At 42.1% G+C, this 18,126-nt stretch overlaps 1 protein-coding gene across 4 annotated transcripts; it reads right to left on the bottom strand.

Moving 5' to 3' along the window:
* Window positions 1–3,809: 3,809 nt before the first annotated feature.
* TXNL1 (thioredoxin like 1) lies at window positions 3,810–18,077 on the bottom strand. Of its 4 annotated transcripts, XM_015887232.2 has the most exons (9): window positions 17,831–18,077; window positions 16,075–16,171; window positions 14,921–15,094; window positions 12,998–13,120; window positions 12,689–12,758; window positions 11,683–11,855; window positions 10,613–10,717; window positions 6,633–6,680; window positions 3,810–4,059 (listed from the first exon to the last, which is right to left on the bottom strand). In XM_015887232.2, exons 1-8 carry the CDS (start codon window positions 17,926–17,928, stop codon window positions 6,654–6,656), a joined length of 867 nt encoding a protein of 288 aa, XP_015742718.1. In that variant the 5' UTR covers window positions 17,929–18,077; the 3' UTR covers window positions 3,810–4,059; window positions 6,633–6,653. The 4 variants fall into 4 exon arrangements, with proteins under 4 accessions (XP_015742718.1, XP_015742717.1, XP_032297331.1 ...); XM_015887231.2 differs by lacking the exon at window positions 6,633–6,680; XM_032441440.1 differs by lacking the exons at window positions 3,810–4,059; window positions 6,633–6,680 and adding an exon at window positions 5,723–5,815.
* Window positions 18,078–18,126: the final 49 nt, after the last annotated feature.

Here is an 18,126-nt window from a genome sequence, read left to right as displayed (position 1 = left end):
GACGGCCCCGTCCAAAGTCTCCAGGTGCAGCTCAGATGATTTACAGCGGCCTCGTTATGCAACACGGGCTGTTCATTATTTAAAGTTCTCAGAGCAAAAATAGGTTAGGTGTACATGCTGGGTGGCAGCTCGCAGCTGAAGATGCTGCTTGGTGTCACAAGGATGCGGCTTTGGGATGCGGGCAGCCCTGTGCCTGGTCATAACAGATCCCCTAACAACTTCTGCATGTGTGTCTGTGGGGGAAAAGGAGGATGCTTCCTCTGCTTCCCTGTGTGCACCCACAGTCTGTGGGCAATGGGAGCCACAGGGCCGGATGAGCAGGCAGCTCTTTTAGGGCATGTAGCGGGCACTGGAGATCCCAACTGCTCCCAGCACACCTGCAAAGCCACCAGGTAGGCACAGAGGGAGATGATGTCTTAATTGCTGTGCACTAATTTGAGCTTTGTGTTTGCTTTTTGTTTTGCTTGGAAGGAAGGGGCCACTGCAAATAGAGATAATGCAGCTACGTGCAGCAGGAAGCCTTACACCTCACCAGCTGTGTGATAAGCCCAGGTGTCACAAGGGGAAAGCAGCAGCCAGGTCTCCAACCTTTTGCTCAGGTGCTGGCATATAGCACGGCAAAATGAGAGCCAGCGAAGCTCCTGCTTTGTGCTCAGTGCATCCCACAGTCCCCACTGAAGGCACCAAACCTCAAACAGGTGTTTCAAATCTCGGAGCAGGCACAAATGATGACAGAGGAGTGGGTCAGACATGAAGTGCTCTCTGAGCACAGGATGCTCCTGCTCCCCATCCCGTTCCCCCTGCTCCTAATTGATTCTGTTACTGCATTGCATTGTCAGCATTCATTCAAATCAGAAATGTCTTTCTCATTTCATTTTTAGCCCATATAGAAAAGTAACACTGCAGTTAAACCTCTGTTGGCCTTCTCCCCTCCAGGGTATTCCTGTGCTGCGCTCAGTGAATTGCTGGTACCTGGTGTTGGCATTTATCACAGCCCATGAGCCTAGGGAGGCCCACAGCCCCGTTGTGCTTAAAGTGGATTATTTCCAATTACAGGTAAACATTCCAGTTGTTACAATTGCAATTAGCATTTCTCCTGCTGTGGACAAGGGGATGGAACTCTGACGGGTTGTTCCAGGATCCTCTTGTCCCCAAGGAGAGGGTTGGGTGCCTTTGAAATTCATTCACCTCACCCCGAGGCTGACATCTGAGAAAAGGCAAAGGAACTTCACCAGGAAAATGCTTTTTTCCCCTATTGACTGCAATAAAGCCCGAGGCTGTGCGCTCCAACAGAGGCCTCACAGCGTGGGCTTCTGATGCAGGTGAGCAGCAGACGGCCATTTGCTGAGGTTCTCCTGACCTCATTTTCCTAATTTCCATTCCACGTACAGAAATCTGAGGATGCAGCACTGAATGTTTAACTCAGCTCCCCAGCCTGCGCAGCTGCACCAGGTGGCACAGAGTCCTGCTGTGCAGTGGAGGCAGAGCAGAGGGTCCCCACTGCAGGCTGGGATGGGCCCTTGGAGTGATCGTTGCCCTAGAAAAACCATGCACACTTCTCATCTGATCCAAAAACATGAGCTAACCTTTACTGTGCAATTAACAAGAAGCTTGAGTAACTACGAGCCAAAGCCTCATGAGCAGGCTGAGGCTGCAAAGGCTTCACTATTCCTGCTGTCTGTACCCACAGTACACTTGCAAAGCACGGCTATTGCCGTTCTATGGAACTGTTATTTACTTTGCTGCTGGACTTAGCTGTACTGCTGTTACTCAAATATTGTGAAATGCTCCTTAGAAGGTCACTGTAACATGCCAGGTTGTGGGCTGGCACTGCAAATCCCCGTCCTTTTCATCACACTCCGACAGCAGACACAAAGGAAACCCAAACAAAGCGCGATCTTTGCAGATACAGATGGTTTGAGTTTTGCAGAATTGGCTTGAACAGATTAGCGCGGCCACAGCCTAAGCAGAAAATGCTCTTTAGGAGATCAGATAGGCACTCCTCTGGCTTACCAAACAGCATTATGGGGATAAGCTGCTGCCAGTGGCCTTCTCCAATGATATTCTCTTGTGTCTTTGCTGCCCCTGTGGGTCTCTGAGCTGTGGCCATGCTCTGTGTGCAGAGAGCTGTGCTCAGAGCCATAGAAGGAAGGCACACAGCAAATGTGGTGGGGCACGAGCTGCACGTGGGGTTTGCCCTATCTGTCTGCTGAGTGGTTATTACTGCTTTTTAATGGGTCCAAAGGGGACTTCTTGAACACACTATGCACAAGGCGCTGCTGGTTCCACTGTGCCTAACGGCTCGTGAAAGCAGCAGCGGAAAGTTATAGATTTTATCCCACTGTCTCGTCAGCTCTGTTTAAAATAGAAACTCATTATCTCATTTCCACAGATAATAAAATAAACCCACATCACACCAAGCAGAATGCAAGCATGAAGGACGCGAGGTGTATGCAGAGCTGGGAGCACTGCTCAGGGACAGGACCAGCTTCAGAGGCAGCATCAAACCTATGCTCCGGGTTCATGACTTACAGCTCCTTTTGTGCAGTTCCACACCAAACCTTCCATCAACTCTAGCATTAGCCAGGTCTCTCTAACCATTTATTCAGATCTATTGCAGCACTGTATGGCAGGTATGCACCACGCAGCTGATGGAGTCACATGAGAGTTGCATTGACAACAAGGATCTGACACAAAGCTGAGAACCACGAGGGCGTCACAGCTCGCAGGTACAGAGCTGTGGTACGAGGTGAGCAGAGCTTATGATGAGGCACTTAAATCAGAATTAAAGGTAATTCGTGCATAAAACCATCACCAGGTACAGTTACTCATACTGCCCTCAGTTCTATTTAAGAACAACTGTGTATTCTATGCAGTGCTAATGCCTTACAGCCTCCCAGGAGCAAAATCAGGGAAGCAGGGAAGAAGCCACACTGCCACCACGCACTGCTAAGCAGGAGATGGGTGGAGGAGCACTCACAAGTGGGCAGGTACAGCGAGATGATGACCAAACAGTGCCTCACACAGCACTGCTCCAGCCAGGCCCTGGCTGTTTGGAGAAGTCTGTGCTAACAGCGTGCTGATGGTACTACACTGAACAGCTCTGCCACGCCAGAAAAGATCCACCCCTCTGTGCTCAAACAAGGAATGCCAGTGAGGACAGGATGAGAGCCTTGGTGGGATTTATGGCAACTCTGCATACAGGGTGCTGATAGATGCCTGCTGTATTAGAATTACTTAAGGTGTGCTTCCAAGGAAAGCTACTAAAGTAGTACAGGAACTTCAATGAAGGTTTAAAATCAGTATTTGCAATCAATGTTTCCTTATCAAGATCTAGAGGAAGGAAGAACGGCTGGCAAAAGAAACAAAAGGAAGGAGGTGTGTGCACGAGGCTGTAGCTGTGCAGCTGGACACTGGGACAGGTATTGACCAAGCCTAGAAGAAAAACCTCCCAGGCACACAGGAATTCCCAGCGCCAAGCAGCCCAAAGCAATGTGCCGTATGGGACAGACCTGCAGGACCTGCCCTGTGCCTTTGGAGGTGGGAAGTGAAACCCCCAAAGCAGGCAGAGCTGTTCCCAGATGAGAAATGCCTGCACTCAGTGCAAACAGTGACACCGAGCTCCTTTGGCCTCCCAGCAAAGCAGCTCTGGGTTGGACTCCCAGTGGCAGTGAAGGGCCATCTCTGGCTGACTGCTGTCTGTCCTGCACTCCCTGCATGAAGGAAGCTCCACAACATCTGCTGTCTCTGCCACTCCAGCCCAGCTGGGTGGCTCGGTAAGTCACAGTTACCAGAATAACAAATTGAACCTTGGCAAAAGTCATGGGCTTTATTTACAAATACACGTAGCGAGGATTACAACAGAAACACTACCGAAACTCTGTCTCAAAAACAATGATTTATTGGTAATGGCATAAAATGGAACAGACCGACAGTCTCTGGCTATGGTCAAGCAATTATCCAGGAGCTGTAGAGAGAAGTGAAGATCTCAGCTGGCTGCAGTAAGGCCTTCCAGTGTCTCGCACGTCCTTAGTGGCTCTCTCCTTTCTTGCCAACTACCTGATATGGGAAAAGACAGACAGGAACAGTGAGTGGTGAACCTACAAGTGAACTGAGCTTCCTTTTTTAATTAGCGTCAAAAATCAACAACCACAACATTTCTCAACTCCATTAGAACAGCTGAGCATGCACTGCTGCACGTGAAGGAGCTGTGAATCCCTCTGAGGTGCTAAGAGGGCTGCAAGACACCAGAAACTCTTATCTTCAGTATTAATGAAAGCAGCAAAGTATCAGTCTCACTCGAGGAGAGTTAGAAGGAACTGCAACACAACATACCACACTTAGACGTGTTATTCACCAAGCATTCAACCTCAGAATGCTCCACGAAGTAACACAGCAGGAAGGGAACCACTGGGGGCTCCAGTAACAACCTTTGTTCCTTTCCCTTGGAGACCCTCCTGTGTAAGGGCCTGAGAACATCTACCTTACCATGCAGCTCAACCCTGCTGAGACCTGGAAGTTGTAGGATTTTCAGTAATCCCCAGTGAAAACGTCGTTTCTTGTGAAGATTACTCCTAACCTCTGGTTCTGCAAACCCCACCAGCCACCTCAGCACTTCTCTTTTCAGAGAAGTTCACCACTGCTGCCAGACTTTGGTCAGATTTGCCAGCAAGGGAAACACCAGCACTCTGCATTCTGCAGAGCAGGAGCTTACAGTTAGCATGGTTCATAAAGGAAGGGCTTTGGGTCCTGTTTGTTATAGAAACTAGACACGAGCCCCAGACAGCAGGAAGTGATGCAATTTTAGTCACGTTTCTGAAAAGACTCGTACAAATTCCACTGCTCTTCCAGACTCTAAAATTAAATATCCATTTTTAAGTCAAAACAGAATAAAAAGAAAGATTTTAAAACTCTGGGCTTGAAACTGCAGGGGACCTTTATCAAGACACCAATTCCCAACTCATTTCCATCTAACCAAAGTAGCACTCGGAGCTACGACAAGGCTTTGTCTGAATTAGCATGAATAGAGTTACAGAATCTACACTAATGGAATATAGGGTTTCCAATTACTACCCAAAATGCAGTTGAAAACTAAGGAGTAAAATCTCTCTTGTACTCTGATGGACTCCTATAGCCAGTATGTTCAGGTTTAATTACCTCTGCAATTAAATGACAACATACCACACAAGATTCCCATGGGCAATAGTGACATACACAACTGTAAGGGTATCTTAAACTTGACCCTAGAGAAAAAAAATGAAACCTCCACAGCCCCATACTGGAGGAGTCACATCTCTGTAAGCATTTTTCCCAATTCTTCCCCTCTTCTTCCATTTCTTGGAGGGCGCGTTTAATTTTGTCTTTAGAATATCCAACTGCTTTTGGTGAGCTCAGTTACCACCCTCACAAAGTAACTGGTATCTACTGATGAAAAACACTTTAAGAGACCATCCTCATCTCCCAGAAACCCTTGACCAGAAGCCTTTCACCACACTGTGACCTCAACTTACTGCTCAGGGACAGGAAAACTCCACTTGTCAACATAAGGAAAGAGGAAAAAAAATCAGAAATCCAATCATTTGCATTAAGATCCAATTAATCAAGTTAAAAAAAATAAAAAAATAGTTAAATCTGACAAGAAGTAGTACTTATTCTTCGTGTTTCCAAAGCAAACTGTGTTCAGACACAGAAAACAAAAAAAGAAAAATAAAGGTTGAAAGATTAAAGATTAGCTGTTAGCAAGTGTGTAACTTCAATGAAAAGTATTGCAATACCAGTCTGAAGTGGGAATTGACAACTCGCCCATGTGTATTATCTGTGAAAATTAATCACGTTGATATGGGTATTTTGTCATCACAGGCAAAGGAAACATTTCCCAAGAAGAAGGCATGCATAGAAACTTGCACCAAACAATCACCATTAATCTTTTTCTCAGAAATGGATCAACTTTCCAGCTGTTTACAGGAACAACTGCCACCTAGCACCCTCCAAGATACTGGTCACAGCCCCCAGTTCCCCTGTAGCAGAAGAAAGTTTTGAAGCAGGTCCAGCAATTGAACTCATGGTACTGCAGCATGATCAGGCCACCTCTGCATGAACACCACTCAGCTCCTCACTCTGTCTTCCCTGAGTAGTTTCCCTACAGCCAAGTGGGGAACATAAAAGACAAACTGGCAGCCCAGCTGCTTACTGCAGTCACACCAAAGTTGAACATCAATCTTGACTAAGGAAAAAAAAGTATATATAAAAATCAAGTTTTCTGTAGAGCATTTCACAAATTGCATTTCAAACTGCTTTACAGAATTCAACTCTAGCTGAAAAATGAGTTACAGGAAAGAAGCTGTAAAAGTGCTAGCTGGTGTGCTTTTAGAAATGTCAACTTTGGGATAAAGAGCACAGAGTCTGTAAAACTGTAAGAAAGAGAAGTGTTTAAGATAAGATTTGGATGGGGGGGGAATGAAAACAGATGAGTTGATGCATTAGAAGGTAGAGAAGGCCGGTTCTGATTGCAGAAGGTGCAGACATGGGTCTTGCATCAGTGCTGAGATTGTGGAAGGGGTGAAAGAGATGCTAGATGAGCAGAGGAAGCAAGGAAAGGGAGTAGTGCCACACCACACCAATCTTATTATTACTTTTTAATGTCTTCTGCATTTTTAGTTCTTTAGAAATGGGAAGTTACGCTGAAAAACAAACAAAGAAAGTGTTACAAGAAAAACAGCAGCAAAGTGGAGAGCAATAAGTTGTTCTGAAAAGCCTCAGTTCGGGAGGGGACCAGAAAATCCCCACCTGCCCATATCCCTAGCCTCTAAACTGAGCAGTGAAGTTAAACCAGACATAAACAAGAACTCCATTGGCACCAAGTTGCATGGTCTTTTACAATTGAGGAAATTTATCAGTGTATCACCTAGTTCATAGGACTAAGCTATCAGTCCAGAACCAAAAACCCACAGAACTTCATGGATGTCACTCAGCATTAGTTGCTCGCCTCACAGTAGGTTGGCTGAGAAATATCTATGGGCACTGGAAATAAATCTCAAATCTAAGCTCCTACATCTTGAGTGTAATCTGGTACAGGACTGGGCTTCTTTAATTTTGCCTTAAATCAGACCTCATGTAGATGAGAAGCAGAAATAATTCAGCATAAATTAAAAACCCATGCATTTACAGTAGGCCTTTCAAAAATTACTTCATAATGTGAAATATGCATGGGAAGAAACTGTTACTCGTAATTTTTTTGCTTCTAGGGGCCCTTTGTTGACGTAGGGCAGAGAGCCTCAGCTGTCTCCCCATCGCTTCCAGCTCTTACCTAAGAGCTCTGCAGTCGGTTTATACAACTTCTGTCCCTTGTGACCCCCCCCTTTCCTGCAACTCCAAAGACTTCCTTCCTCCCCAGAGGATAAAAATCAAATTGTGCACGGAACGGGATGGACACAGTGTACTATAACAAGTTTGAATGCAACTTTCCTGTCCACACCAATACCAACTACATGTGTGTAAAAACTAACACCAAGATCCCCAACGAAGGATCTCCTTAATTACATCTCTTTTAGTACTTAGGACTACTTTCCAGAGTAGATGAGTTTCAGGTTTGCATGGGGTAGCTAGTGTAAGTCCTGTAAACTATGCCTCATTTATATTCAGCAGTCCTACTGATCAGGAAGAGGTCATGCTTACAGCCCTGCTGGAGTTCCAGAGCAACATGAGCAAATTCAAGTTTTCCTAGACTCAAGGACACGGTGGTTGCTGTCACACGTTAATAATGAATTGCTGAACAGTGAGCTGCTACAACCAGCCTTGCATTCACACCCCAAGTATCAAAACACGTTGGCCTGATCCTCAGCAGAAGTCACTGAAATCAATTTTTTGCTCAGTGGTGGGTTTCTTTTTTTTTTTTTTAAGCTGAAAAAGAACATACATAGAATCAACTGAGCAGCAATGAGTCAAACAATAAAAGCATGGCTGGATTCATGCTCATGTCTACTTTTACATTCTAATGCTTCCATTTAGAAATAATTGATTTTACTTCTAAACACTTAAAAAAAAAATCATGGGAAAAAGTACTCCCCACTCTTGTTAATTATGTTTCAGTACTATTTCTACCATAACTACAAGAGAAAAATGCACTGCATAAATGGACTGAGCTAAGGCAGTGACACTCCTGAAAGCAGTATGGAGTGGGGTTGGTCTTTTCATCTACTAAAAAGGATAAAAAGAAATAAGAGGTTTCCCTGTTGATCTACAATCCTAATTAATGCCCAACACTATATTAAGATTCCACAGCTGACGGACCACTGGAAGTGAGAAAACAGAAGTTCAGACACATTCCAGAAGCTAATACTCCTTCTTTGTACAGAGCTGGAGTACTTCAAACAAGACAGGATTAGCAGCTTCAAAAGCTAGCAGTGTATTCTCTTCTGTGAGGTAGCTCTGGGCAGTTCTTGACATTGATGCTATTAGTGCAGTTCTGAAGGCTGGTGCTCCCTTTCCATTCCAATGGATGTCACAAATCACATTCCTCAACAGTGCAAAGACATTCACATGTGAACTTTAGTGAAACCAAAATAGTAAATAGTGTGGTATTTAACAAGGTGTATAACAGCTTTCAGGCAACTGCACTGCATCTAAAATCAGAGGCTTAAAAATCCCCTTATTTACAGCAAACAGATGTTTTTAAAATAATTTTCTGTTTTTTAATACCTCTATGGGATTTATGTGGACAGAACGATAGCCCAGGCTGGAAGGGGCCTTGAGAGATCACCAGTTCCAGCCCTTTGTGGAAAAAGTGTGCCAGAATGAGACCATGCGAGATGCCTTGTCCCATGGATTCCACCATGCCCCTGCAGAGCCTGCTCCAGTGATAATTGTTCTCCCTGTCAAACCATTTATCCCATCTTGAGCTGTACACTCTCTGAACGGAGCTGCATCTGTTCCTGCTTGTCTTTTCCACGTGGCTCCTAGCACAGAATGGTCTCTTTGTTTAATGACTACCCTTAAGTACTTAAACCTGAACTATACACAGGATTTTTTTAAAAGTTTACCTTACACCCAGCACTGACAGGAGTAAGGTTGTTACAGCTTCAGACTAAGGTAGCACATGAGGACTGCATCCATTCTACTGCTTTGTTCTCACAATTTAAAACACTGTAGGAAACGTCATGTGGCTCACCACTAGTCACAAACACTCATGATAACCCACAACTATATATTGCTTAGCCAAAAATTATCAAAGGAAAAAGAATACCGGATTTAAGAGTGTCCCTGTTAGAAAATAAACTTTCAGAAAGAAGAAAATTTACAGAGTGTACAGAAAAATGGAACTGAGATCAAATACTGAAACTATCAGCATGAGTGCCACCTTTCTTTTCTTCCTCAAAATAACAGAAGTACTGCAGATAAATCATGTGATGCTAAACAGTAATGGCAGAACTCACTGCAGGGCACTGTCCTACTATTCCAAGTACTTACAAGATAAAGCTGTACACAACAACAACAAAAAAAAAAACCAACATGTAAGTGGATTCAAAACACATTAAACTATTTCTAGTTTTGAGTCAAACAGATGTGCTCCATTAGAAACTTCTAAAATTGGTATCCATTAAATTCAGCATATTAGAACATCTTTTTTGGCTTCAAGTTTCGGTAAATCAGCAAAACCTTGTCAAACTTCTATTCATTAACATCATTATTCATTTTATTAAATTTTAGAAGTAGATGTTAGATTAAGTTTTAACATAAAAAGTTCCAAGTATGTAATGTGGCAACTGTTAGCATTTTTAGCTTTCTGAAGTTGTAAGTCGTTTGTGTAATAAATTCTGTGGTCTTTCAATGTCAATCATTGCACGGGCTGCCCAGCTTGGAAGCAGTGGTGTTACAGCTCTGTTTGTCTTTGTAAAAAGGGTAAGTTTTAAAGCAGTTTATTTTTAACAGACAATACATTATAAGGGAGAGCTGTAAGTAGCTTTCGGTTTCAATACTTTCAAACCCGTTTCACATTCTCAAAAAAAAAAAAAAATAATTAAAAAAATCAAAAAGGAAATGAGAATGCTTTATTCTTCAGCATTTATTAGCCTAAAGTCAAACTGCAGCAAATTGTCTGATTCACTGTTTAGTGTTAAAAAGTATGTTTAATGTAATATTTACCTTGTGATCAATAATTTTTTGGATCTCAAGTTTACAGAGTGTTGCCTATTGAGTAAAATCCATAAAATCCTTCACTGAAACAGCTACAAAGCCAGTCACAAGGAGCTTGTCTATTTAATACAGGGACTTGCTTCCCTGCTTCCTGAGCACCAGCAGCATACACGTTTTGAAACCAAGGTACAGATCTCACAGCTGTTAAGAAACAACACTGTCTATAGTACACATAACAGTCACTCATGTTTTCAGTAGTTGATATACACATTCTTACCTTTTGAAAAAGACAAAGAAGCAGTTGATAAACAAAAACAAAGGCAAGACCAAAGAGCTGTTAAGATAAAGCTGCATGTTCTGTTCTGGATGACAGATCTACCTTAACTTGTGAAATTACAACAACTGTTGAGTGTATTTTAGTGAACTCATTTTTGGGTAGATTTAAAACATTCCTAAGTGCTTTTAAGAAACAAAGACTCACTCGCTTGAAGTCATTCATATTTGTTGCTTGGACCGGAGTTCCAATAAATGTGAAGTAAGTGATTCTTGTTGTTTCTTCATCCCCATGATTAGACTGGACAAACAACTGAAAAAAAATCCCAAAACACAAGCACTAAGATAAGTGATTTGTCCCTGAATTAACGTATATAATGTTAGGCTACTGATTTTTGTGAACTCAACAAACAAATACTATTTCCGATTATAAAGGCTTATTACCCTTTGGAGAAGCCATTGACCTCTTATTCTAAATAATGATTATGTAGAAAGCTATTATTTTCCTAGTGGTTTACTTAAAAACTTAAGACAGCTTGCAATTTCCCGACTTCCATTTCCAATCTGAGGGCATATTCAGCAATCAAACAGGATATAAACTCACAGTTCACTGTTCATTTGAATTGTACTTGAAATAAAGTTGAATATGAACAGTCTTTAATTAGCCTTCATTGCTAATTGTACATTATCACTGCAGTCTGCGTAATTACACGTTTTACAGCATAAACACTAGATCAGTGAATTTATTTTAGCAATTGCTCTACTTACATGGCTTTGCAAAAATGTCTTTTACTTCATTATCTGTACTGAAAATCCATGAGGTGGACAAAATGACTTTTTTTTTGAATTCTTAAACACAAAATCCAGGTTTAGCTGGGAAACCTTGGAAACGTTACTGTGGGGTTCTTAAGCAGAGTGCAAACAAGCAGAACTTCTATTTGATTGCCCTATCACTTGCCTGGTATTTGCACGTTGTCCTGCCAAAAGCTAACATGGGATTTGATTAAATAATAAATATGTAACCTGTATTTAACAGCACAGCTTTGTGGAACAGAAGTCTACGTGACCAATCACCATAAACTTGGTGGCAAAAACAAGTCTGCAGAAATGAGGACTTGAAAGACAAAAATAAATACACACACTATATTTAAGATAATCAGGAGTAAAGCATTTGCAAAAAATGAGAATAAGCAACTATTTTAAAATGTACTATACAAACAGGGGTTTAGAAGCCTATGAAGCTTTCAGCTTTGCAAAGATCACACAGGATTCACTTACAGTTACACTGTTAACATTCTGAAATTTAACATAGCGAAGCTGGATAATGCCATCTTCTTTAATGTCATCTGGTGTAAGTTCCAGGGCTTGAGTTGGTTCACTTCTTTCTGCTTCTTCAAAATCCATAGATCGAGGAAGGTTGATAAAGATTTTTATGTACTTTGGACCTTGTCCTGCGTTAAAATACAGAAGTAGGATTCAGATACTTAGGTCTGTGTTTGTTTGATCTTCTAAATGCCACCCAAGAAGCCCTTCCTTATCTCATCATCTAAGCACCATTCAAAACAGGCATGGACTTCAGATGCTGGAATTAATATCTGCAACCCCTATGCCACCACTCCAGACACTGAAAGATTCCTGAAGCTGAAACTGAAGCCTAGACTTCAGTGACAGAATTCCACATTAACAAATCCAACAGATGCCTCAAAATAATTGCTTCTCTGTGTCACGTGTGACATTTATGTGCACCATATTTAATTTTTTAATGCAAACCAACTAAATATCAAAATTAAGCTTTTTCTTCCGGTAGCTCCCACACAAAATCCTTGATTAGAGGTTCCCCTCACAGCACATCCAAACAGTAATTACATCTGGTGTGATGCAAGTAGAGGTAAGTGCACAAGGACAGCATAATGGTAATCACAGAACAGCCTGGGTTGAAAAGGACCACAATGAACAACTCATTTCAACCCCCTGCTATGTGCAGGGTTGCCAACCAGCAGCCCAGGCTGCCCAGAGCCACATCCAGCCTGGCTTTGAATGCCTCCAGTGATGGGGCATCCACAGCCCCCTTGGGCAACCTGTTCCAGTGTGTCACCACCCTCTGGGTGAATGACTTCCTCCTAAGGAATGAGAGATAATTTATGTTCTTGATTTACACCAAATTTACCTTCTGTGAATTTCAACACAATTTCAGTAAAAGGAACTAGGGACAACAGTATGACCTTCCAAAACTGAAAACTAAAGATGGAGGTTTCAATGACACAAAGAGAGATATCTCACTCACCATTATCTGGCCCCTGAAGTTTCATAGAGTAAAGCTTGACTGGTTGACTAAAAGCAACAGTAATAAGCAGCTGTGGGGGAAAGAGGAGATATTTGTTGATAAGTACTGTTTTCTTCATTCTCAAAACAAACATAGCACAATGAATAAGTACAATAATTGGAAATGCTACAATGAACTCCGAACACTTATTTTAGTTCATCCACCTACTGTCTCCCACTCTTTTTTACACTATCACAGCAATATAAAGCCAACTCATTAAGAAAAATACTTGTAGACCAGTCACTGAAAATATCTTAATCTCCTGTGTACCTGCTCATCACAATCTGATTCCAAGTATGTAGAATCTTTGCGTAAACAATTATCAAATCCATGCTCATCACTTTCATTAAGACATTCACAGCCAGCTTTGTTGATAAATGGCATCAAGTCCATCTGAAAGGAAAAACAAGAGAATTGCTGATTGGACACACCTGCCACAAACTCAGCCCCCACAGTAGAAGGAATAAATGAAATTCTTCTCTGAACTCGTAAAAAAAAAGAAACAGAGCACACAGAAAACTACAGGAATTTACACTAAGAAAAACCTACAGGAATTTGTTGGGTGGCAACTAATACAGTCTTCTCACTGATAACATATTTGATCCCAAAGAATAATATACTGCTCGTAAGAAAGCCCCATTTACTAGCCTTACTACACATTACAATTCAGATTATAGCTTCACAATATAAACTAAATTCAAACATAAGTTGCTTTGAGAATACACCTCGCTTCCTGTATCCTACTTCCTATAACACTAAGAACGATGTTATTCCAAGTGAAACTACTTACTGCCTTTTACCTATCACCTCCCATACCATATAAAGTGAAGAGTAACACATACAGTGGAATACTTAACAAGTAGTGGAACTGCAAGAAATTCAAGTGACCTAAGCTAAAATTCAAGTTTACCTAAATAAGAAACATCCACCTAGATTTCCAACCTGCTCTCATCTGTCTGATGGATACCATCAGCTATGAATTTAAAATAGTTAACCTACAAAAAAAAACCCTGGAATTTGACTGCATTCCATTTGGACTTCTACAGATGCTCAAAATTAAGTTGAAGATTTTTTTTAATGGGAAGTGATGCACACATGCTAATGAACTGCAACACAATTTAGTTATGTGGTAAATTATATTTCACCTAACTGGGTTTATATTGCTGGCAAAACAACAGGCAATCTCACTTAAGGAGTAATACTACACCAGGGATTGCTTGGAGAACACCACCTCAGACAACAGCTCCAGGAAAGTGTTTTGTCACATCAGAGGTCTCACTTACATGTTTGTAAGTACAGCTATCAGATAGGCTTGTAATTTGATGCACACAATTGCCTTGAGCCAAGAAGAAAACAAGCAGGACATGGGAAATAAATATTTGCTGCTCTCAGGAAATTAATTGTATTGCTTTGCTCCGTTGAGATTTTAGCCAAAAATTCAAGTATCCCTGTTTTGATTTTTCTACAATAAATGTCTAGATCATGTGACGATAAGAAATCTATTCAATAAAAAAATTATTTAAAATTATTAGAGAGTAGTTACATTTTAGTTAACTGATTTAGATGCAAAGTTTAAAAACTATTTCCTCTGAGAACATTTGGCCCTTAGTTTTCAGGGCAAACTGCTAAAGGGCTGAACTATTATGGAGGTTATTTCCTTTGCAGGATTTTTTTTCTTGTATAAATGAGAAAGAACATTAAAGAAGTGGCAAGTAAGAAAGAAAAATAAAGTAATAAATTAAAAATCAGCCTACTATCACAAGAATAACAAAGAGTACTTCCTAAAAAACAACCAGAGCAGCTTTTCAGCAGTTATGTCTACCTCTGTTCTTTACCACAGATCTTCCACTTCAAAAATGCTTTGGTTAAACATACCATGAAGCTCAAGAGGGGGAAAGAAAAAGAACACAGAGCTGCAGATAAATCTTCACCATAAAACATGAAATCCATTATTTTAATCACTCATGGCCATGTGCAGTCATTTTTCTTAACATATTTTACATTTCTGTAATGTACATATTTAGTAAGTATGGTTAAGTTTCAAATGTTGTCCCCTAAAGCCACGGGAGCTTGTAGGTTTCCCTACAGTAGCATTATTTGACCAGAATACACTTGGAAATGAACAGAAAGTTTTAACAGGTTCACGTAATGTAAATGTTAAAAAAAAATAGACTTAAGTTAAAATGTGCTTACATATCCTTTGGGAATATCTGTATCTTCATTATTTCCAGGATCATTCTCCAGGTGCTGCTTGATTTTTTCTTCTAGTCCTACAGCATCTGCTCCTTGATATTGGTCAATCCGCACTTTGTTCCGAAAGAACAGAAATGTCGGCGTTGCTGATATATTGTTGGTAGCAGCTGTTCCCTAGAATGTATTAATTGGTTACTAGTGTTATCTAACACACTATTACCAGTAACAGGATAACACACTGTTTCACATAGATGAGAATGTACATGTTAATATTAATCAAGCTTCAGCAGCCCCAACATCAGCAACAGTTTTTCTTATGTTACAAGCACCTTCAAGTCAGACAACAGCTCACATTAAAATTCTTCAAATCCTCCTAAATCTTTCACACATTTGCATTCTTTCAGTGGATCTTGTGTTACCACTAGGTTGGTCAGTATATCATAAAAATCCTATTACTCACACACTCTTGAAGGTGGAAGATCATTTACCATGTTACAAGCCCTTTCTAAAGGGCTTAATGCACACCATGAAGGCTGCAAACCTCCACTTCATTTCTACCTGTATTTATAACACTCTGGTGTTTTTTTTCCAAAGCTTTCCATAATTCAGCAATCTTTTAAACAGTGTTGCTACTTCTATACTCATCTCTCTTCATTATCACTTGCAGGAGTTCAAGAAGCTTCTTTTCAACACACCATTGTTGATTTTTGTTAACAAACCTTAAGTCAATCAACAGTTCATCAGCAACATTTGTCTGTTAAAGTCACATAGTACTTAACAGGAATCTGGTCCCACTAGTCATCTGTTCACTTTCCATTTCAGTCAGTAATTGTAGCAGAGCTTGGAAAACCTTGCTCATCTTACTTCATACTGGCGCTGACTTTGTAACTGTGTTACATTGGTAGTAAACACAGCAGGAACTGCTAAACTGCCTGTGCATTGTTTAAATGAAGGATATCAAAGTGCTAACTGCAATGATATTCTCCTAAATGTTTGGTCACATCCCTGTGAATATAACAACTTTGGAGAATTTCTCAATATGGTTTCTTGTTAACCAGGAATCACTGTCCGAGCAGCTTTCTTTCCAGCTTCTCAGTCACCACACTGTCTAATCTACATCTTACAAAAATGGAAATATGTTTTGGAATACTAACCTGGCACTGATGCACATCCACTTCCAAAAACGTTGCCTGAGGGTACTTGTTACTCAGCGCATTGAAAGCTGGAGCTATCCGTAAACAAGGGCCACATCTGTGGAAACAAAATAAAATTCAAGCTATTTTTTTGTTTTAAAGTTCCTGCCCCAAACTGAATCAATATGTTCATTTTCTTACTGTACCTTTGGTACACGCTGGGTGAAAACAGCCAATAATTTGAAGTGCATGATGTTAATCGCTACGTAATGCCACATGTCATCATTACTGTGGTTGTTACATGTATTACAGTAAGCTAATCCGACTGAGTCTTACTGTAATACATATAACAACCACAGTCACCTGTGGATCTGACCCAACCCCAATGACAAGCCCCACAGCTGAAACAGAATCAACCTGTGCCATTATCAGTTGCCCCTGTGAGCAAAATTAGAAAATGGCTACTAAAGCGAGGCAATTTAATAAGGAACAAAACTCCTAAATCAAATGGAAGAAAACGAAACTGAATCACCATTAGATCAACAGCTTGAGGAGGGAGAGGAAGAACTCAAAAGAGAATCTAAACCCTAATGCTGGGTGAGTTTCTAACCATATAAAAGATCACAGTCATTGTCCAGGTGAGCACATTGGCTGCTCTGGTGCTGAGACAGTGGGGTCAGGGGCCTGAACTTAATTGGGCAGTGAAGCCAAGCAGCTGCAGTCCCCTTCTAGGGAAGGATGCATTGACAAAGCAGCTGGAAAGGGGACAAGCACCATGCCCTATGGCAGTGATGACATGATGGAAAGATATCCCTGTAAGGATGACTTGGTAAGTTACCCAGGCAAATGGGACGACACAAAGAGAGGTATGCAGTACTTGAGGGAATTTGCTGTGCTGGTATTAAAACACACAATTAAACTGAATGATAACATCAATGCTTAAGACTTTTTTTCCCCCCCCATCTACAATATTACAGCAAGAACCGCTTGAAATAAAGAAATGAGTGAGTAAAGGGCCCTGTGGAATCCAGCAGCAGGCTAAATTATAACAGTATATGTTAAGTAAACTCTTTGAAACTGAATGCAAGAAATCCACTGCCACCTGTAGAAAACAGCTACATTAAAATCCCTATATAGGATCCATATCCATAGGGATAGGATATTAAGCCTGTAGCAGGGATGACAGAACTGCCACTATTCCCAGTAACAATATCAACACAACCTCGCTAAGAACACAACACTTTGTTGCCGGCCACGAAGCACGAAGATACAGTTATCTCAACAAAGGAATACTCTTACAACTCGTGCAAAAAAGGAGCAAAACAACCCATAAAGAACTGCAGGGGAATCCTACACACTGACAACTCCAAACCTCCAGCACAGGGCTGTGCTGACACCAACCTGCTGCCATATTCAGCTTCCCACCCTCAGCCTGAGGAAGGACAGCCCCACCACCACAGCTCTATTACCACAGCCCCACAACCACAGCCCCATTAACACAGCCCCACAACCACAGCCCTATAACCACAGCCCCACAACCACAACCCCATAACCACANCCCCACAACCCCATAACCACAACCCCATAACCACAACCCCATAACCACGACCCCATAACCACAACCCCATAACCACAACCCCATAACCACAGCCCCACCACCACCACAGCCCTATTACCACAGCCCCCCACCACCACCACAGCCCCCTCCCCAGTGCAGCCCCGTACCACACTGACCCGTCGGGCCGGGCCCCGCGCCTCACGGTGCCCCTCAACTCACCCCCGCATGGTGAATTTCACCACAGCCAAGCGTGAGCCGGCCGCGCTCAGCTCGGGCTGGAACTCGGTGTCGTTGGCGATCAGCTTCACGCCCACCATCCTGGCCGGACGGGGGGAGGCAGAAGGCGCCTCTATCTGCAGCGTCACGGCGGGAAGGGGCGGCCGGCATGCACCGCGCGACGAGTGCCGCTCCGCGCATGCGCGCTCCAACACACCTCTCCCTATGGCTCTTCCGGCCGCGCGGCGCCGCGCCTCTTCAATAGAGAGCGGGGAGAAGCGAGGGCGGCCATCTTGGAA

The sequence above is a fragment of the Coturnix japonica genome, chromosome Z (assembly GCF_001577835.2).
Source record: "Coturnix japonica isolate 7356 chromosome Z, Coturnix japonica 2.1, whole genome shotgun sequence".
Lineage (NCBI taxonomy): Eukaryota > Metazoa > Chordata > Aves > Galliformes > Phasianidae > Coturnix > Coturnix japonica.
The sequence above is the reverse complement of the archived record's forward strand: the minus strand, read 5'-3'. Positions and strand labels throughout refer to the sequence as shown.